This window comes from Oryctolagus cuniculus, chromosome 2 (assembly GCF_964237555.1).
Source record: "Oryctolagus cuniculus chromosome 2, mOryCun1.1, whole genome shotgun sequence".
NCBI lineage: Eukaryota > Metazoa > Chordata > Mammalia > Lagomorpha > Leporidae > Oryctolagus > Oryctolagus cuniculus.
The window spans coordinates 113,864,520-113,887,200 of NC_091433.1; the positions used below are offsets into that span (position 1 = coordinate 113,864,520).

The 22,681-nt window shown below is 45.6% G+C and overlaps 2 protein-coding genes across 2 annotated transcripts in view; one reads left to right on the plus strand and one right to left on the minus strand.

Annotated features, from left to right (window-relative positions):
- IL37 (interleukin 37) overlaps positions 1–22,681 on the plus strand; it is a 133,072-nt gene that overhangs the window by 25,574 nt on the left and 84,817 nt on the right. The gene's annotated exons all lie outside the window — the stretch shown is intronic.
- IL1B (interleukin 1 beta) lies at positions 14,400–21,433 on the minus strand. The gene is given in 7 exon segments (NM_001082201.1): positions 14,400–15,133; positions 16,105–16,235; positions 17,498–17,659; positions 18,188–18,389; positions 19,953–20,004; positions 20,835–20,896; positions 21,363–21,433. Coding segments are annotated over 6 exon segments (807 nt in total). The 5' UTR covers positions 20,882–20,896; positions 21,363–21,433; the 3' UTR covers positions 14,400–14,920.

Consider the following 22,681-nt stretch of genomic DNA (forward strand, 5'->3'; position numbering starts at 1 on the left):
TCTTCAAAACTTATTTTTAAACTTAACAAAGACTATTTCTACTATTTCTACTACTCAAACAGTACTTTATACTTTGTGTATCTGTGTGGGTGAAAACTGTTGAAATCTTTACTTAGTATATACTAAGTTGATCTTCTGTATATAAAGATAATTGAAAATGAATCTTGATGAAGAATGGGATGGGAGAGGGAGTGGGAGATGGGATGGGTGCGGTTGGGAGGAAGGTTATGGGAGGAAAAGCTGCTATAATCCAAAAGTTGTACTTTGGAAATTTATATTTATTAAAAAGTTGAAAAAAACTACATAAAAAGACTATTACTGTTATGAGATTTATTTATATGATTAGCTCTATTCTTTTAAAAAATACTTCCCTGGGGGATATATAATCACTTAACTATGGGATACAGTTTGCAGAGCCATCACTGCAGTTGATTACTAAGTCAGATTCTGACTCTGAGATTCCTGGGCTAAAGATTTAGGAAGTTGACTTGGGTCATTGCCAATGGATTAGAGACAGGGTCATTTATCTACACAAGCCACAGGGTAGTATCCACCTGTTGACATTGAGTCCTTTTTTTTTTTTTAAATAAAGATTTATATATTTGAAAGAGTTATGGGGAGGTGGGCGGAGAGATTTTCCATCTGCTGGTTCACTCTCCATATGGTCACAACAGACAGGGCTGGGCCAGGCTGATGCCAGGAGCCAGGAACTTCATCTGGGTCTCCCACATGAGTGGCAGGGTCTCAAATACTCGGGCCATCTTCTGCTGCTTTTCCCAGGCCATTAGCAGGGAGCTGGATGGAAATTGAGCAGCTGGGATTCAAATCGGAATTCAAAATGGAATGCTGTCATTGCAAGCCTTGGCTTTACCTGCTATGACACAATGCTGGCCCCATCACTGAGTCAATTCTTATCTATTTATTAATTGAACTTATTTGTGAGGGAGGGAAGGAAGGAAGGAGACAGAGAGAGAGGCTGAGAGAGAGAGAGACTGAGATCCAATACTTGAGCTGATGCCTCCCAGGGTGCACATTATCAGGAAGCTGGAATCCAGAGGAAAAGCTAGAACTCCAGCCCAGAAACTCTGATAATGGGATATGGCATCTTAATCACTGTGCCCATGCCTGGCTCTGAGTCAGTTCTTAGAATTGTGGTCAGGCTCTTAAGTCAGTGGGAGGCCCTAAGACCAGGCTTTTTAGCTATGAGTTGCTTTCATAACTAAATCCCATGAACACCTTTCAATAGTCATCCTATTTTTGTCTTAATTGTTTTCTATCTGGTTTAGTAGGGGGAAATGTTAAGCCTCCTATCTGGATTGTAGTTAAATCTTTCATCACTTTAGTGACCTCAATAGTTTCTTTAGTGCCTTTTTTTTTTTTAAATTGCTGATGATCATAATACTGTACTCATTCTGGTGATTAATGAGTGCTTTAAAATCTCAGCATTCGTATGCATTTATTCCCATGATGGCTCTGCCCTGCCTCTCTCTCCCACCCTCTCAGTCAGCCTGAGTGTGGTCACTGCTGATGGTTGCCATGTGATAATGAGTGATCAGGAGATGTTTTGCAAATTCCTCCAGGAGAATAGGACTTTAAAGGGGGCAAAGGTGAAGCACAGCATCGTTTGGAGTTTGGTGGAAATGACTCCAGGAGAATATGCCAGTGGCCAGGGCAGCTCAGCCTGTCTGAGAAGAGCTGGGCAGGAGGAAGGGCACTGGTTAGGGAGCAGGAGACGAAAGCCTGGTTTGTAGAGGAATCTTTCTGGGCGCACACAATGTGCCATCTCACCCAGAAGACAGGGGCAATCATTGAGGAGCTACTCTTATTTCTTCAGGAACTACCAACCCACTTGTACCTGTGCTTATGTGTGTGGCTTCCTTCCATCAGGTACCCTACAGGCTACATGGGGTCTTGGCTCCTTCCCTCTCCTGCATTGTTGGTTGTTCCTTCCTGTTGCATGATTCATAGGAACCTACTGATGTGCTACAACAGTTTCCAGCTTTTTTCTTATTTTAAAAAATGCAACTTAGGCCGGTGCCGCAGCTCACTAGGCTAATCCTCCGCCTGCAGTGCCGGCACACCGGGTTCTAGTCCCGGTCGGGGCGCCGGATTCTGTCCGGGTTGCTCCTCTTCCAGTCCAGCTCTCTGCTGTGGCCCGGGAAGGCAGTGGAGGATGGCCCAAGTGCTTGGGCCCTGCCCCAGCATGGGAGACCAGGAGAAGCACCTGGCTCCTGGCTTCAGCCCAAGTGCTTGGGCCCTGCACCCCATGGGAGACCAGGATAAGTACCTGGCTCCTGCCTTCGGATCAGCGCGGTGTGCCGGCCACAGCGCGCTGGCCGCAGCGGCCATTGCGGGGTGAACCAATGGAAAAGGAAGACCTTTCTCTCTGTCTTTCTCACTGTCCACTCTGCCTGTCAAAAAAAAAAAAAAAAAAAAAAAAAAAAAAAAAAAAAAAAGCAACTTGGCCGGCGCTGCGGCTCACTAGGCTAATCCTCCGCCTGTGGCGCCAGTACCCTGGATTCTAGTCCCAGTTGGGGTGCCAAATCCTGTCCCAGTTGCAGTAGAGGATGGCCTAAGTCCTTGGGCCCTACACCCACATGGGAGACCAGGAGGAAGTACCTGGCTCCTAGCTTCGGATCAGCGCACCGGCCATAGCAGCCACTTGGGGGTAGAACCAACGGAAGGAAGACCTTTCTCTCTGTCTCTCTCTCTCACTGTCTAACTCTGACTGTCAAAAAAAAAATGCACCTTTATTGACATGTAATCCACATATGAATTTCATCTAATTAAAATGTACAGTTCAGTGGGAGTTTTTAAAGAATATTCACAGCATTCTGTAGCCATGAGCATGATCTAATTTTAGTATATTATAATCACTCTCGAGCCGGCGCCGTGGCTCAATAGGCTAATCCTCCACCTTGCGGCGCCGGCACACCGGGTTCTAGTCCCGGTTGGGGCGCCGGATTCTGTCCCGGTTGCCCCTCTTCCAGGCCAGCTCTCTGCTATGGCCAGGGAGTGCAGTGGAGGATGGCCCAGGTGCTTGGGCCCTGCACCCCATGGGAGACCAGGAAAAGCACCTGGCTCCTGGCTCCTGCCAGGATCAGCGCGGTGCGCCGGCTGCAGCGGCGGCCATTGGAGGGTGAACCAGCGGCAAAGGAAGACCTTTCTCTCTCTGTCTCTCTCTCTCACTGTCCACTCTGCCTGTCAAAAATAAAAAAAAAAAAAAAAAAAAAAAAAAAAAAATAATCACTCTCAATAGAAACCCCATTGCCATGATCAGTCACTTCCCATACTTCCCCCTTTTCCCTAGGTAAACTCGAATAGAATTTCTGACTCTGTAAGGTTACAAATGAAATCATGTAATATGTGGTCTTTTGCAATTACCTTTAATTTTTTTATTAAAAACAAGTGTACATATTTACGGGGTACAGTGAGACATTTCAATGCATGCATATAGCATGTGCTGATCAAGTCTGGCTGTCAACATTTCCTCCACTTTGTTGTGATTTTATGATTGGAGCCACAATCTTACCTTAAACATAAGGGGTTTCCCTTGGTTCCACAGCTCTGTCCAGCTACCCTTGTGTTTCCTGTGCCCCAACTCTCCCAGTACTCACTCTTATTTTGTAGCAAAACCATTCAGAGGAGTCTTTCTAGCTCCCTGGCTCCACCACCTCACCTTCCATTCTCTCCTCAACCCATTCCAACAAGGCTTTTGTCCTCCAGCTCTGCCTCATGTTTGTTTCAGGACCATCACCAACCTCTCATTGAATCCCATGGCCAGGCCCTTACTTACTCACCCGCTCAGTGTCGCTGGGCCTGGTGGACGACATTCTCCTGCACCCATTCTCTCCTTGCTCCTGGTGTGTTTCTCACCATACTGGCTACTCTTCTTCAGTCTCCTTTTCTTCCTTGTAACCTTCCTATGCTGGAGTGCCAGGGCTTGGTTTCCTACCATTCTCTCTTTTCTAGTTCATTCCCTCATTAGATGGTATCCTGTGACCACGGATTTGGCTCCAGGAGCCCCCATAGATACTAAAACCTGCTGATTCTCAAGTCCCTTATGTAAAATGGTGTGGTCTTTGCATACAGCCTATACACGTCCTCCTGTACACCTTAAATCATGGTCAGATTACTCAAAGTACCTAATACAATGCAAATGCTATGCATAGAGCTGCAATACTGTGTTGTTTAGGGAATAATGACAGGCAACAAAAATCTGTCTTGTACAGATGCATAGGCTTGACTGCACTGCAGCCCTCCGCTGGTTGAATCCTTGGATGAAGAACCCACTGATACAGAGGGCTGACTGCATTGCCTGCTACCTGCCAGTCACTCCTGAATCTGAGTCTCAGGGAGATTTTGGTCTTAAATTCAACTGACTATTTGACATCTTCACAAGCATATCTAATACATGTCAGAAATCCCACTTGGCCAAAACACAGCGCTTTTGCCCCTTGCCCTCACAATTCCTTCTGCTTTTCCAGGCTTCTCCATTTCTGTGACACACCCCCACTTACTTGGTCATTCCTAAAACCTACAGTCTCCCTTGTTGCCTCTGTTTCCCTCATCTCCCACAATTACTCCGTCAGTCAGTTCTGTCACCTTATGTCCAGCATATGCTCCCCAGCATAGGGTCTCCTGCCACCTTAGTCCGACAGGACATTCCCTCCTGCATGGTCCACTGTCACAGCCTCCTCATCGCTCTCTCTGCTTCCACTCTTGACATCTGCCCCCCGGGGCCCATTCTTTACACATGAGCAAGAGTAGTATTTTAAGGCCAGATGTGAACTCATCCCTGGTGTTTGGGCTTCCGGTGGCTTTACTAACACTCCAAACCCCACTCCATGCACCTGGCCTTTGCCTGCCTATCTGTCCTTTCAATCCTTCTCCCCTTGTTCTCTCTGCTTCAGCCACATTGACCTTGCTGGCCTCACTCGTGCCAAGCTCACTTCCAACCGTGGGGCCTTTCCCCTTGCACTTTCCTCTTTTTGGCATGCCTTCACCTCAGATCTTTGTGTGATTGGCACCTTCTCTGTGGTCAGGTCTTTGTTAAAGCCACCTTGTCAGAGAGGCCCTCTCTGGCTACCTCATCTGAAACAGTACCTCCCATGGTACCCATCCAATTACTCTCTATCCTGTTCTCCTGCTTGGGTATTTTCCTATCACTGGGAAGGAATTAAACCACAGAGTGCTGGAGCTGATGACTGGCCTTTGCCTCCACTCCCGCAACATTACTGAGGAGGAAATGAGGTCAGAAGTACAAAGGGACTAAGCCTTCCACTCGAGCTGTAAGCTTCGCCCAACCAGCCAGCTCAGCAGAGCTCACTTTGGTGGCGTGACTAGAGTCCCAGCTCCCACATCTGCTGTCATCACTCTTGGCATCTCTCCAAACCAAGGAACTAACCCCAGGGCAGGCAGCCACATGTATAGTGGAAAGAAAGCTAGCATGAACTTCACTTCTTATTGTCTATTTGTCCTTTTCCTGGTTTCCAAAGGACCAGAACAGCAGGCTTCTCACGCATCCCTACTGGTGGGGGAATTTCATTGCCCTGGAGTATTAGCCCTGGGACAGGAAGCCAAGGGAATGTCTGAGTGTTCTTTGGTCATTAAAGGATTCTAGCAACTTCTTTTCCTTTTCATGTCAGAGTTATATTTATTATTGCATAAAGATGCTGAAGCCACTCTGGCTCAGAATCAGCCCTTAAGGCATTCAGATCTGGCTAAAAAGCCCATGAGAGTATCTCAGGCATGGAAAGCCAAGACACTGTGGCAAAAAATGACTTAAATGAAAGATCTCTGTGAGTGAGATCTTAGTGGAAAGAAGGGGCCATCAAAGAAGGAGGTACCTTTCTCTGAAGGGGGGAGAGACCTTCCACTTCGATTATGGCCTTGTCTAAATAAGGTCGGAGTTTGTGAACTCAAGAGGCTTCCATAGCCTTGGCACCTCATTACAAGAGCCTCAGGTGATCACTGACGTCATAAATAAGAGTGTCAATTGTTAAATCAACAGCAGGAGTCACTGTGTACTTGCTCCCCATGTAGGATCTCTGTCCTTAATGAGTTGTACTATGCGAATTAACAGTAAAACTAGTCTTCAAACAATACTTTATACTTTGTGTGTCTGTGTGGGTGCAACTGTTGAAATCTTTACTCAATATTAGAGTTGATCTTCTGTATATAAAGATAATTAAAAATAATCTTAATGAAGAATGGGAAGGGAGAGGGAGTAGGAGATAGGATGGGTTGCGGGTGGGAGGGTGGTTATGGGGGGAAGAACCACTATAATCCAAAAGCTGTACTTTCAAATTAAATTTTATTTAATAAGCAAAAGTTTTCTATAAAAAAGATGCTGAAGCAATGTAAAGAGGTAAAACATGATTCTATACATAAAAATATGTATGAGTTATAATCCACAATAGTATGTACATATTTTGTATTTCTGGGAAGGTTCAGGCCAAAATATTAAAAGTAGCAATAATGATAGGGCTGTAAGTAGTTTTTTTTTAAAAAAAGATTTTATTTATTTATTTGAGAGGTAGAGTTACAGACAGTGAGAAGGGGAGAGAGAGAGAGAGAGAGAGTCATCCATTGTTCATTCACTCCCTAAATGGCTGCACTGGCCGGAGCTGGGCCGATCCAAAGTGAGGAGCCAGGAGCCTCAGGGCTTCCCACGTGGGTGCAGGGGCCCAAGCACTTGGGCCATCTTCCACTGCTGTCCTGGCCATTAGCAGAGAGCTGCACCAGAAGAGGAGCCAGTGGTGCAGGTGGAGGATTAACCTACTGCACCACAGCACTGGCCCCTCTAAGTAGTTTTTTTTTTTTTAATTTTTATTTATTTTGACAGATAGAGTTAGTGTGAGAGAGACACAGAGAGAAAGGTCTTCCTTCTGTTGTTGGTTCACTCCCCAAATGGCCGCTACAGCCGGAGCTATGCCGAACCAAAGCCAGGACCAGGTGCTTCTTCCTGGCCTCCCATGCGGGTGCAGGGCCCAAGCACTTGGGCCATCCTCCACTGCCTTCCTGGGCCACAGCAGAGAGTTGGACTGGAAGAGGGGCAACCGGGACTAGAACCCGGTGCCCATATGGGATGCTGGCACCACAGGCGGAGGATTAGTCAATTGAGCCACAGCTCTGGCCCCATCCCTCTAAGTAGTTTTTAAATTCCCTTCCTTGTAAGCAGAAATTACTGATATTTTGGGGCTTACAATGTGGAACAACAAGCTGAGCTACCGCCTGTGTCACTGGCATCTCATATTGGAGCATGTGTTCAAGTCCTCCCTGTTAATGCGTCTGGGAAAGCAGCAGAAGCTGTCTCAGTATGTGGGCCTCTGCCACCCATGTGGGAGACCCAGATGGAGTTTCTGGCTCTTGGCTTGGGCCTGCACCCACTTGGACTTTGTGGCCACTTGGGAAATGAGCCAGGGATGGAATATCTCCTTCCCTCTCTGTCACTTTACCTTTCAAGTAAATAAGTCTTAAAAAAATTACTGAGGGGCTGGTGCTGTGGCATAGCAGACTGGGCTTCTGCTTGTGGTGCAGGCATCCCACATGGGTGCTGGTTTAAGTCCTGGCTGCTCTTCTTCTGATCCAGTTCTCTGTGAAAGCAGTGGAAGACAGCCCAAGTGCTTGGGACCCTGCACCCAAATGGGAAACCCAGAAGAAGCTCCTGGCTCCTGGCTTTGGCCTGGCTTACCCCTGGCGGTTACAGCCATTTGAGGAGTGAACCAGCAGATGGAGGACCTTTCTCTCTGTCTTTCTCCCTCACTGTCTGTAGCTTGCCTCTCAAATAAATGAATAACATATATATAATATGTTATTTTTTTTGACAAGCAGAGTTAGACAGTGAGAGAGAGAGACAGAGAGAAAGATCTTCCTTCTGTTGGTTCACCCCACTAATGGCTGCTATGGCTGGCGCGCTGCGCCGATCCGAAGCCAGGAGCCAGGTGCTTCCTCCTGGTCTCCCATGCAGGTGCAGGGCCCAAGCACTTGGGCCATCTTCCACTGCACTCCCGGGCCACAGCAGAGAGCTGGACTGGAAGAGGAGCAACTGGGACAGTATGATAGAGCTTTTATATTTAATAAAAGGCATATCAAATCAAAATAATAAATACTCAAAAATTATACATATTCTGGAATGGCAATGAGACTCCAAAAATAAAGAAAAAAATAAGGAAATTGAAATGCTAATTGCTTGATCAGCTTATGCTGTATACATATATTCAATTATTGTTGGTTGCCTCACAAAAATGTACAAGTAATACACATGAATTAAATCTGTAAAGATATTTTAAACATTTAAGAGCAGAAATGAGATGATGTTGACAGGCAAAATAAAGGAAATGCAGATGCCCTGTCTTTCCCCCTTCCTTTTGGTCCAGGCCGTCTGTTTACCTTGAGAAGTTTCACCTTCACCTGACCTGCAGTGTTGGTGCTTTTTGGTGCCTGTTCCTTCAGCTTTTCTGCATTCAAAGCAACACTGCTACGAATATTCTGATATACAAATAACTGCTTTCATTTGGTGTTATTTTATGAAGAAAATATTCTTACCAAGAGGTTTAGAGTATCTAGCAGCTGGTAGCACTGGGGGCTCCCATTTCTTTACATCCAACCCAGCTGAAAGAAAATCTGGATATTGGATATGCTGTTGTTCAATAAATCATTAAAAATACTTTTTGGTGATAGGCGACTGTGAATTTTATTAAGTAATTCAAAAGGCTTTCAAAGGATTGAGTGACGTTGGTATAATAAAATTCCTTTCATTCCTAACTACTTGTTATTTATCTGCACAAGTTTTCTCAGCACACAGGCTAAAAAAAATGAAAATAAGATCAATATTTTGAACTAGCATCCTAATTAGGAATTATATTTAATATATGAGGTGACCTTTAAAAGCCCCATCTCATTAAGATATATTGCTAATAAAATAAACATTTATTATATATTATTTTAAAAAATTTTTATTTATTTGAAAGCCAGAGTTATAGAGAGAATCTTCCATCCACAGTTTCACTCCCCAGATGGCAGCAATGGCTGGGGCTGGGCAGGGCCAAAGCCAGGAGTCAGGAACTCTATCTGGGTCTTCCACGTGGGTGCAGGGGTCCTAGTACTTGGGCCATCTTCTGCTGTTTTCCAGATGCGTTAGCAGGGTGCTGGACTGCAAGTGGAGCAACCAGGGCATGAACGGGCACCCATTTGGGATGCTGGTGTTGCAGGCATTAGCTTTTAACCTGTTGTGAGCAGTGCATCAGGATGATGTTGCCTTCTTCTGACAAGTTCTCACCCCCAGGATGGGAAGGATACTGAGACTCAACGTCACCAGCTTCTCAGGCTACTGAGGACTGTCCTGTCCTCTCCTTCTAGCAGGTAGCGCACGGGCTCTGGTTACATTTCATTTCCAAGCCCATAGTGTGTGTAGAAGCTCCTATTTGTATCTAGATAGCCATCTGCTCCAAAATCTCTTCAAAATCCAACATTCACGGGTTAACTACATGGCCCCATTCTGGCCAGTTGTTTCTGCAGGGGATTCGCAGCACCAAGATGCTTAAGGGGTGGCAGGGACTCTCTTTGGCCCATACTTCCTGGTCCTTGGGTCCCAGTCAGGAGGTAGATGAGGGCATTCATACCTCTTCTGTCTCTAAGGGCTGGGAGATGAGCCCAGGGGTCTGTGCAGAAGGCACCCTGACTTTATGGTGTTACAGCACCTACTCAGCCCTCAATCTGTCTTTCAGGCCAGATGTGCTCCCACACACCATTGCAACCTTTATCCTCCCCAGCCACACCCTGGCTGCCTCCAACCCCAGTCTGAGGACAAACCACAGCCTGCTGCTGTGGACTGCTGTCACAGAATCAGACATCAGGTCGGGTTCACAGGTACTTGCCTCCTACTTTGTAGGAGGCAAGCTTTCTACTTGAAAGCTGGCAGGAGCTGTGTTGGTGTGGGACTGCTGCAGGTGCAGACCATCCAAAAAGTATGCCCTTTCTCTGTTGTTTTTTTGGGCAGTTGGTCAAGTTCAGAGAAGAATCTGGCTTCCCCATCTGATCCTTTCTACCCAGAAGCAGACCGTTTCTCTGTTTCAGGCTAAGAACATGAGGAACAACAAAACAGAATTGTTATCAAGGAGAGAAGTAGGCTACAATTCAGGAACAGAAAAGCCCCTTACAGAGTCAGTGTCAGTCTTTGGTTCAGATCTAGAAACTGAAGCCTAAGCTTTTTGAACTTTGTGATGCAAAGGATTAAAAAGATTACATAAATAATTCATAAATATATTCTTCTTGTGAAAAATTCAAACATTGCAAATACAGTTAACATTGCTCTTGATGACACCCCTTCCTGTCCTAGTCTACCCCAAATAACCACTGCTTCCAGTCTGGTCAGTAATCTCCCAGAACTCTGTGCTGCCGCACATCCTTAGAAGCGTGTGGTTATCCACTGCGGACGTGCACTGCCTTTTCTTTTACGCAAATGCCCCTTTTCTCTCAGTGTTTTGCCTGGAATTCTTTCCCTATCAGTACCATCATCTTTCTTTTTTAATTTTACCATGGTTTATTCGACCTTTTGCCTACCAATGTAATTTTAGGTTGTGTTCAGTTGATTCTGCTAAATATTTATAAATCAGTAAACATCCTTGAAACTTAAGTCCTTTAGGGAAGACACCAAATAGTGGAATTACTGAATCATAGAACATTCTTTTTTAAACAAAATTAGACATTTCCATTTTTTTTCCCCCTGCAAAGTGGCTGTACCAATTTGCTTACACGTAGATGATTTGGAATCTGACCTCCTCACCAGGCGAGGTGCTTTCACAGTTTGTCATTCTTCTTGGCCTGGTCTCTTTTTTGGCCCTGAGAGGAGGTCAGGTGGAATTGCATCATCCGGACAGGGAAGAGGGGCTGTGTCCCAGCTGGGGCTCACGGCGCCATTTCTGGTTTCATGCCATATGAACTCTGGTCCATATTGCAACTGCGTGCCACTTTGATGCCTGCTCCTAGCAGCCATCTGCCCTTGGTACTGACATTATAAAGCAGGGGTAGCTGGGAGAGAGGGCTCTGCCATCCTCTCCCTGGCTTGAGGAGTTGTAAAGAAGGAGGAAAGGAGGGTTTGGGAATGAGCTGCTGTGTAGTGGTATATTTCAACGGTTGTTTTTCTGAAATAAGTCATGTACTTAAAATTTTTTTGATTCATTTGAGAGGGAGAGAGAGAGCTAGAGACGGAGATCTCTCATCTGCTGGTTTACTCCCTAAAAGCCTACAATGGCTAGGGCTAGGCCAGGCTGAAACCAGGAGCTAGGGACTCAATCCAGATTTCCCACATGGGTGGCAGGAACCCAGCCATTTGAGCTGTCACCTGCTGCCTCTCAGGGCACGCATTAGCATGAAACTGGAATCAGGACTTGAACCCAGACACTCTGACATAGATATTGGTGTCCCAAGTGGTGTCTCAACCACTATGCCAAGTGCCAACCCTCACCTTTTTTTTGGTAAACACTTTAAAATTATTGTTATTTTATTTCCGAATAGATGATAATATTCATATGCTTCGGAAAGCAAACGATATAAAAAGAATATGGAGAAATGTCTTACTGCCAGTCTGTCTCCATATATCTTATTCCTCTCTCCCCTGCAATGACTTTAATTATTTCTGATATCTGCCAGAAGTTTTCAGATAAAATACAAGCACATCGGGATTTGTTTCCTTTCCCCCTGCCTTTTGTTATCCAACTGTCAGCACACCATCAACGCTGTCTGCATGGTGCTAGTTTTCAGGTGTCAGCATATCTTGGTGCAGAGTGCTTTATCACTCTTTTGTATAGCTGCATAGTATTCCCTGTCCCATAATTTACTCAGCCAACCTCCTGTGGATAGATACTTGGGTTATTTCCAATTTTAGTATACAAATGATATGCAGTGGATGATTTTGATCTCATGTTGTTTCACATGAGTTATGTCCATCTGCAGGATAAATCCCCAGAGGTGAAATTTCTGGGCCAGAGAGGAAGTGCATTTGTGATTTTTATAGCTGTTATCAATTTTCTTTTTTTAAAAGATTTATTTATTTATTTGAAGTCAGTGTTACACACAGAGAGAAGAAGAGGCAGAGAGATAGATGGATGGGGGGGGGGGTGTCTTCCACCTGCTGGTTTACTCCCCAGTTGGCTGCAATGGCCAGAGCTGCACCGATCTGAAGCCAGGAGCCAGGAGTTTCTTCTTTTCTCCCACATGGGTTCAGGGACCCAAGGACTTGGGCCATCTTATACTACTTTCTCAGGCCATAGCACAGAGCTGGATTGGAAGTGGAGCAGCTGGGACATGAACCGGCACCCATATGGGATGCTGGCACTGCAGGTGGCAGCTTTACCCGCTATGCCACAGCACCAACCCCTCACATTTTCTTTTATAGGAATTAATACCAGTTTATACTTCCATGTAGAATACTAAATAAATAGTGGAGATTTCCCCACAGTTTTGCCAATAGGGTAAATGTTTAAACTTGATTTTTGTCAGCCTGGTAGAGAATGTTGGTATATCAAGGTGCTTTTAGAATTTATTTTTTTAATTTAAAAATTATTTATTTGAGGGTCCAGCATTGTGGACATTAAGCATTGTAGCACATTAAGCTACTCCCTGTGTCTCCAGCATCCCATGTGGGTGCTGGTTCATGTCCTGTCTGCTCCACTTGCCATCCAGCTCCATGTTAATACACCTGGAAAGCAGCAGAAGATGGCCTAAGTTCCTGGGCCTCTGCCACCCATGTGGGAGACCTGGATGAAGCTCCTGGCTTCTGGCTTTAGCTTGGCTCAGCTCTGGCTGTTGAGGCCATTTGAGGAGTGAACCAGCAGAAGGAAGATTCTCCCCTTCCTCCCCAGCCTGTAACTCTGCCTTTCAATTAAATAAATAAAATCTTTAAAAAAATATTTATTTGAGAGACACAGGCTGCTCCCATTCATTGGTTTACTCCCCACATACCTGCACCAGCTGGGGCTGGGCCGAGGCTGGAGCCAGGAGCTGGGAATACAATCCGTGTTTCCTATGTGGGTGGCAGAGCCATCACCTGCTGCTTCCCAGGATGTGCATTGATCACAAACTGGAATTTGGAGCCGGAGTTGGGTATTGAACCCAGATACTCCAGTGTGGGACATGGGCATCTTAACTGGTGGGCCAAATATTCACTCCTCATGGTGCTTTTAGTTTGACTTTCTTATCACGAGTAATGTTGAACATCTTTTACTCTTTTCAAACACTAATCGAATTTTTATTCTGTGAACAGCCTATAAATACCCCTTGTCTATTATGTTGTTAGATTTTTTCCTAATGTTTTCAGTGAGTTATTTATATAGTAAGCAAATTATCCCATTATTTGGGATATGTTACAACATTTTTTTCCAAACTTGTTTTGTGTTTTGACTTTGATTTTGGTGACTTCTGCAGTCCTAAAAGTTTACTTTCTGTATAATTCATTTTTTAAACTTTATATATTTGAAAGGCAAAGTGAATGAGAGAGAGACAAGCATACACACACACACAACACAGGGAGGGAGGGAAGAGAGGAGAGTGAGCTCTTCCATCTTCTGGTTCACTCACCAAATGGCTGCAATGGTCAGGGCTGAACCACGCCAAGGTTAGGAGCCTGGAATTCATCGGGGTTTCCCACATGGGTAGTACAGACCCAAGTACTTGGACCATCATCCACTGCTTTCCAGGGCACACTAGCAGGGAACTTGGTCAGAAGTGGACCAGCAAGGGCCCAAATTGGCATCACAGGTAGCAGGTAGCTGCTTAACCTGTTGCACTGCAATGCTGGCTCCTGTATCATTAATTCTTCTGCCTCCATGTGCTAGCTCGTTCTGGTTGCTCTACGTGGAGTGCCCTTTCTTTGCTACCTTGGGAACTTTTGCTCACCTCTTCATGCTTGACTCATTTGTCATACTCATGACCCTCTGTCCTCCCCAGCAGATTCTGTCACTTCCTCTTGGATACCCTTTTTATATTTTATCTTGCCTCTACTTGTCAAGTCACCTTATTCGTTGTACATATCTGCCTTTCTCATCTAACCAGGAACTCTTTACTTCTCTTATCTCTATATTCCCAGCCCTTTGCATTTGCCTAATAGATGTTGGCTGAATAAGCAAATAGAGCCATCACTGGCAGTTGTTACTGACAACCCTTTCTCCCTATAAGCATCGGCTGATCTTGCTTTTTCAGATGAGTCTTGTGCACCAAATATCCTTTTATTGAGAAACAGAAATGGAGGCGGTGAGTGGGGGAGGCTTGTCTTTGTGATCAGGGATGTTTTCTGGTACTTGCAGCACTCAGCAAGGAGAAGTAGGGTTTTTGGCACTCCCTCCCCATTTATCTTTGTCTTTCCATGTCATATCCAAGAAAAAACAATAAACAGGACAGACTTTTTCCAGTATAGTTTATTTCAGAACCATTGAAACAGTGTGATCATACTTCTTCACCCATAATCATTCCTATTTAAATAACTCAGCCCAAGCTTATATACTTCTGGCCTTGGTGAAAGGACTTGATGTAGACAGCATACCAGTTCAGATTAAATTTATTCCATAAATACTGATGGTGCTGCTGCCTCTGGTCTCCTTGGATTAAATAGACCACCCTATCAATAAATACATAAATAGATAATTTAGTGGTTGCTTATAGAAGCCGGGTACCAAGGACAGAGTGCTTCTTTGAACTGTGTCAGGCTGGCCTTGCCTGAATGGCAGAGGTAAGAGAGGCTGGCTCAGCAAGGGTCGGAGGAGTGGCCCTGGGAGGAGAGAGCTGCTCCTCCCAGCTGGTGGGAAAGAGCTCTCCTTAATTTTCCCAAGGGAAGGCAGTGGGGTGTCACAATCTGTTTCCCATCTGCCAGCCACAGGGGTGAACACATTCAGCACCGCGGACCCTCCTTGTAAGGCTTGCTTTAGGAAGACACGAATTCCATGCTGAAGTCAATTAGGTCTTGGCCGCCACTGTTGTTTCCCAGGAAGACGGGCATGTACTCTGTCTGAGAGGTGCTGATGTACCAGTTGGGGAACTGGGCAGACTCAAATTCCAGCTTGTCCTTGATTTCTATCTTGTTGAAGACAAATCGTTTTTCCATCTTCTTCTTTGGGTAACGGTTGGGGTCTACACTCTGCAACAAAATAGAAATGAGGCTTAGTGAGATTAGGGCCAAAGGTACTGTGGTAGAGATATTCTCCTAGTTGGTTAGAGAGAAAAGGATTGGCCAGCTGCTGGACCAGGAGCCAGACTCCCAAGTTATCTTTGGGACCCTTCAAAGATTCCTGAAAGAATATTTTGTCTTTTCAAAATCTTAGGACCAAATGCTGGGGAGCATTTGTAGGTAAAACTTAAAAATAAAAGATTAGAAGTGGGTGTTGTGGTTCAGCAGGTTGAAGCACTTCTTGGGACACCTGCATTTTCTAAGAGAGTGCCTGGTTCAAGTCCTGGCTACTTCGATTCTGGTCTAGCTTCCTGCTTATGCATCCTGGGAGACAGGAGCTTATGCCCCTGCCACCCCTGTGGGAGACCTGGATTGAGTTTGATGTTCCTGGCTTTGGCCTGGCCCAGCCTCAGTTGTTGTGAGTATTGGGGAGTGAACCAGCAGATGGAAAAATCTCTCTGCTATTCAAATATAGGAAAAAAAATAAATAATAAATAGACATTTAAAAAGAAAAAGATGAAAATTAGGCCAAAGTTTCTAGACATACTTAGTAGCTTTTACTAGTTTCCAGGTACTTTTGCCCTATTTTTGCTCGTGGCTTTGGGTAGAATAATATCAGTTTGGAAATGAAGCTTTTGCTAGGAGACCTGGTGGTGGTAAGTGGTGAATGGGGGTGGAGGGAGGGCAGTTTTGGAAGTGAGGTGGAGATTGGTGACATATCCCTTTAATTGGTTAGTGCTCCAATGTGCCATCCATCAGATGAGAGCAATCTCAACACTGTACGGGGTTTTTTCCAAGGGTTCCTGGAACACTGGAATTAACAGATGTGTTTATCTTGGTGCAAAAAGGGGCCAGGAGAGCAGATGGCTGTGTGGGAAGTGAGTGATGGCTGGGCTGTTCCAGAGGGGGCTGGGAGGGCTTCAGTCCAGGTACCCACTCACCTCCAGCTGCAGGGTAGGTTTATCGTCTTTCATCACGCAGGACAGGTACAGATTCTTCCCCCTGAGGCCCAAGGCCACAGGTATCTTGTCGTTACTTTCTTCTCCTTGCACAAAACTCATGGAGAACACCACTAAAGAAAGGAGAGAGGCCTTCAGGGACGCAGCAGTGAAGGGTGGTCCCGACTGCTGGACCCCACACTCACGACTCGTGCAGCTGAACCTCCTCTGTGGGAACCTACATTGAGTGTCCTTTGGCCTAACAGACAGAACCACTGGGCTTCTCACAGACAATAGCAGCATCACTCGGATGATTCAGTTTTTCCCCGAAGAAAGTCTGAAGATTTCTTTATGAACATGCCTCTTTATGGTAGTAATGAAAGGGAAACTAATTTTAAAATGACAGGGCAAATGACCGAGGATGCCCAGGTGTCACTGGCAGGCAGTGTGCCCATCTATGTGAGCAGAACAATTTGATCAATGTGGAGGTAGCATCAGGCTCCCAAAAGGCATCAGGAAACAAAGCTGTTGCAGGAACTTGGGGCGGCAAGTGGGCAGAATTGGAAGAGGAGCGGCTTAGCTGGAAATGTGGCTCCAAAAAGAGACATACATGCATGCTGATCTTCCCGAATCATCACAGCAGTCTCAGTTGGAGGCGCCAGGACGACTCTCACTACTCAGCCCTACAGAAACAGCATTATCCTGGCCTGGTGAGAGCAGGAAGCTGTCCTCTGAGTGATCCTGCCCCTAAGGAGACCAGGCCGCCGATGCTAGCTGCCCCCTTGCTCACATCTGGCACACAGGCCTAGGGCACAGGGGCACGATGCCAAGTAGCTACCCACAGTTGATTATGGCCTCACCATGCTTGGACCATTAGCCAGTGACAGTACAGAGATAAAAGTTCCTGCTGGTCAGTAAAATTTCCCTATAAGGAACCAAGTGGTAATAGGCAGGAAGAATGTTGGGGGCAAGGGGACAGAGTTGGGAATGGGGAAGCACACATTATCTCTCCATTCTTCTAGTTTCAACCTCAACAGAGGAAAAAGGAACCCACAGGCAGTTAGGGCTTGTCCGTCAAAGGAGCCCACACTACAGAGCCTTGGCAATGCACAGTCCCCACGTGACTTACTGAACAATGGTCCTGGGAGTACGTGAGCTCTCTAACTCCCAGTCACACCTTTTGCTAACAAATGAACATGCTGAGCCAATCACACTGAAGTCACTGCCAGGACCCAGATAAAAGTTTACAAGCTTGCTTTTTTTTTTTTTTTTTTAACAAATATGTTTCTTTTCCCTTGTGTCGATAATTTGCCTTAGCATTCTACTTTGTTCAGAATATAAAGACTCAGCAAGCTGCCAGGAGGCCAGGAAGGGAAACCAGGATGTCTCCAGTTACCTTGTTGGTTCAGATTCTCTGCATTGAGGTGGAGAGCTTTCAGCTCATACGTGCCAGACAACACCAGGGATTTCTGTTGTGCATCCTGGAGCCTGCAGTGCAGTGATCGTACTGCATCACACTCAAGACTGTAGTCATCCCAGGTGTTGCAGAGGATGGGTTCTGAAACAGAGAGCACAGGTGTTATTTAGGAAGAAAATCGGAAGAGCAAACCTCGTGATGTGGGGGAGCAGGGTTTGCTTCCTTGGGGGGACATCTAAGCACGGGTGGTCAAAGTTCCATCATAACATTGGCTGTGGGGAAGTAGGGGGTGGGGTGAGTAAGAACACTGGCTCTGGCACCATAAGGTGCTTAGCTTCTGTGCTAAGATCATGCACAGTGGACTAGTCACGGAGCTGCTGATGTGAAAGATTGCTGCTGCTAACACTAGCTCAACAGGGAGCTTATGGAACTTAGAGGTGGTAAGGCAAGCGAAAGCCAGCAGTTACCTAAGGTTTTTGAAGCATAACTAAAGAGATGATAATTTGGTTTCTAGGTGTCTTTTATTTTGCTCTCATTGGGGGAGGAGCCTTCTATCTCTACAGGGTTTTGAATTAGGGGAGAGAGGGTGTTTAGGTGACTGTTGAGCCATGGATTCTGAGAAGGCCCTGGGTGAAGCTGCACTTTCCGCTCTCAGCTCTCATTAATTACCTTCTTCAAAGATTAAGGAAAAGAAAGTTCTCAGGCCGTCATCCTGGAAGGCCTGTGGGCAGGGAACTGCTTTCTGCCGCAGCTTCTCCAGAGCCACAATGACTGACAAGACCTGCCGGAAGCTCTTGTTGTAGGGTTGGCAGGAGATGCGCAGCTGGATGCCCTCGTCTGGACAGCAGAGGTCCAGGTCCTGGAAGCAGCTCTGTGGAGAAACGAGGCAGTCAGTGGGTGCGTGAAGGTAGTCAGGCAGCAGCAGAGAGGTGGAAGGGGCCTCAGAGATAACTGAGTTTCTGACAGTAATCTCTGTCTCTCTGATGCGCAGAGAGGTTAAGTTACTTACAGCAGAGCACACAGTAAGGTTAGAGGCAGACCCAAAACCAGAATGGAGGTTTTTAGACATCCCGTAGATTATTCTTTTAGAATTAATCCCATTTCTACTTTGTATACATGCCTCATCTACACCTTATACCTTCTTACACTTTGTCTTTTCCTGTGACTAATGCTCTAACACTATGCATTCAATTGTCCAAGACAATGCTGATCATAACATTTTCTATTCACCTATGCTCGCTCAACATGTTCTCACTAACTCTACCCAGATCTTTCTTGTTGCAGAAGGCTGCCCCACAGGCATTCTGCAAACACTGTAAGAGTAATTACAACTTGTGAAATAAGTTACTACTTTCCTGTTACCCAGAGGAACTCCATAAAAGGATTAACTGAAGTCCGCTGAAGCACAATAATGGCTGAAAATCTCACCAAACAATTAAAGAGGGCTTTTTAACAGCAAAAAGGAGAGCTGGGCATGAGAGACGTTCACACTCAGAACAGTGGGGCTGAGGGCCAGGCAGAGAAGCTGAGGGGCACTGGCCAGGGGTGGAGTCAACCAGTGAGGCAATCCTCAAACTTTTAAAGAAATATGCTTTTAACAAGACTGAGGAGGACTGGATTATGAGGCTAGAGGCGGCTATCGTGAACTTAAAAAAAAGTCAAAGAAAAGTGGCTATCTGTTAATTAGCCTGCAGAACTGACCTGGCTGAGCTGGTGACTGTACCACTTAGGAAAGTTATCAGGCACCACATAGACAAGAAAGGACAGTTGGAGGTCAGCATGGCTCTGTATAGGGATGAGTGTCTGAAAATGCCTACTTGCCACCCATAGACCCAGTTACCACTGAAAATATTTCAGAACTGCAGATTGATGATCTTAGAGACCATCTAGTTCATGCCTTGTATTTTTCAGATGAGGTCCAAAGGAGGTCAAGTAGCAAGTGAAAGAATTTCTCTCAATCCTTGGTTCCTCTTTTTATTACATCATCTATATCTTGTTATCATAAACTTTATCTCAGTGAGCAAAACACTATTCTAACCTAAAGTAGGTAGACATATGTTAGTTCTCAAGGTCATCTCTGGAATTTCAGATTTTGACCCAAGTGATTAGTATAAGCTGAACCCATCTCCTAAAAGGAGAATCAAATTTGTGTTGGAGACTTGACTGTCTTCCTAGCATGAATCAGCAAACATGATCACTACTACCCCCACTCCCAGCATGGCCATCATAACCAAGCCTTAATGAGTAACTGTGGTGGACTGGGAATTGCATAGTGGCCAGCTGAGCATGAAATGCAGCCTGTACCTGTCTCGCTGGGAGAGTGGAAGTCATTCTATCACTAAATGCCACAGGAACAAGGTGGTCCAGAACCTATTTCTTTGAGTTTTCCCCAAGTTAGAACCCCATAGATTGGGAGCTAAGCCCACAATCTTACCTTCATGTAATTGGGACCATCGGCCTCAAAGAACAGGTCATTTTCATTGCCACTGTAATAAAAACAGACATGGCTCAGTTATGTCTCCTAAACAGATTTATCTTTCCTTCCCTGCATATAAGTCTTCACTGTAAATTGAATTGCAAACTACATTTCCTTTGAAACTGCCTGAAGGCTTCTGGCCAGTTCTATGGTGATATGCATGGAATAGTCTAGATCCCAGCTGGACCCTGAGTTATAAATTCTAGCCCAGCTGAGTCAGATGAAATCTGAGCTCTCTCTCATCCATGCCAAACTCTGTGAGCTTGTAAGCTTCTCCTCCAATTTGTCACCTGCACCAGTAATATCTAGATGGCCTCTGGATCCCAATATTGGACTTGTTAGTGAAAAATCAGTCTTTAAACCAGGTTAACTTGGAACCCTTCTTGCAGGTTGGGGAACACATCTAGTCTCCAAGCACAAACAGCACTATGTTCTTGAAAGAGAGGCCTTATTCACACTTGAGGCTTCAGTCTTTTTTTTTTTTTTTTTTTTTTTTTTTTTTGACAGGCAGAGTGGACTGTGAGAGAGAGAGAGAGAGAGAGAAAGAAAGGTCTTCCTTTTGCCGTTGGTTCATCCTCCAATGGCCGCCGCGGCCGGCGCACTGCGCTGATCTGATGGCAGGAGCCAGGTGCTTCTCCTGGTCTCCCATGGGGTGCAGGGCCCAAGCACTTGGGCCATCCTCCACTGCACTCCCTGGCCACAGCAGAGAGCTGGCCTTGGAAGAGGGGCAACCGGGACAGAATCCGGTGCCCCGACCGGGACTAGAACCCGGTGTGCCGGCGCCGCAAGGCGGAGGATTAGCCTGTGAGCCGCGGCGCCGGCCCGAGGCTTCAGTCTTACCTGTGGTAAGCCATCATCTCACTGGTGAGCTCAGGTACTGTTGCCATGGCTGTCCTAGAGATCTGTGTAAAGAGGAGAAAGTGAGTGACCACTTGCAGTGCAGTTTCCTTGAAGGTATTTTCATATATGAGCTTCCCTCCACATCTGGAACATGGCAGGCATGCAAAGAAGCCATCTCTGAATAAATGAGTGAATGCATGAGGGAGCATTCACTTAGAGTCTAGAGGGAGGCAATTGCTAAATCAAACCCAAGCAAGGAATGTATTGTTAGGAGGCCTGGAGCAGAGGATTTTGACCTTGACCTTTCTGATGTCAGCTGCTAGAGTAGCAGTCTTCATTCCTGGACTATTTCATAAATCATAAAATATAGTATACTTAATAGTTTTGCAAAAAGCTGAGCCCTCAGGCAGAGAGGGAGGGATGAATGAAGAGGAGGAGGACAAGGGAGGGAGGGAGGGAGTGAAGGAAGGAGAGAGAGAGAGAGAGAGACCCCCTTAGGAACTAGTTGTAAAGAAGAACAAGTCATACTTGAACAATGAAGAGTGGCTGGAGAGAATCCCAAAGCGATCTGTTGTGCCTCTTGCCTCGAAGAGATCTGTGATCTGCCAGTTGCTCCCTCACTGTTTTATGGCCTTCAAAAGCAGAAGTGGCAAACTGAGAAAATTTTCTTTTGGTTAGCTGATTTCACAATCAAGTCAAGGGAGGGAGTGGTGGGGGGAAGGGGCTTTTAAGGTGAAATAATTCTCAAGTCCTTGGAAGAGCAAAGGGGTAGTAAACTATAACACTTGCAAGTCTGTCATGCAAATACACGTTTTTCTGACAACCACTGTACAGGTGATGTCGATATTAAATTACTGAATTTTCCTAGGTGAGAAGAATGATTTAGTTTGTGATCTCTGAGGTAAAGCAGAGGACACAAAGATGTACACACACAAACACATTGCCTCACTTACCTCCTTGTACTTAACTTTAGGAACCTTTCCACTCGGAGGTGAGTAAATGGGGATAATGAATGACAACAGTGCTCCCCGTCTGCACTGAGGGTGCTGTTCTCTACCTCAGGCATTTTTCATTAATTACAGACACCTTGTAGGGGAGACACTTGACCTCTTGGATGGAGTAGGGCACATAGGGCATGCAGGGTCCTACACTACTGAGAGGGCTGGGGGGACGCTGAAGGTAAGCTCATGCAATTGTATAAGACCAGGTGCTGATGGCTTGGCCAGTCTCACATTGAAGCCATATCAATGCTGCATGACCAGTGAAACAAGTGAATCAAATTGTATTTGAAAATGGTAGCGAGTAAGTGAAGCATTCATGATTGCAATCTCTTTTTAAAAGGAAGAGGGGGATACTCTGCCTCAAGGAAACTTTCCGTGAACTCTGAAAGTGGAATATTGTTTCTATAGGAATATCTAGGGACTGGCATTGTGGCACAATGGGTTAAGCAGCCACCTGGAACAGCAACATCCCATATCGGAGTGCCAGTTTTGATTTCCATTGCTTCCACTTCTGATCCAGTTCCCTGCTAATGTGCCTGGGATAGCAGTACAAAATGTTCCAAGTGCTTGGGTTCCTGTCATCTATGTGGGAGACCAAGATGAACTTTCTGGTTCCTGGCTTTGTCCTGGACCAGCCCCTGGCTGTTGTGGCCATTTGGAAAGTGAACCAGCAAATCTCTCTCTCTCTCTCACTCTCTGCCTTTGAAATAAATAAATAAATCTTTAAAAAGGAATATTCTTTTTTTTTAAAAAAAGATTTATTTATTTACTTGAAAGTCAAAGTTACACAGAGAGAGAAGGAGAGGCAGAGAGAGAGACATAGGTCTTCCATTTGCTGGTTCACTC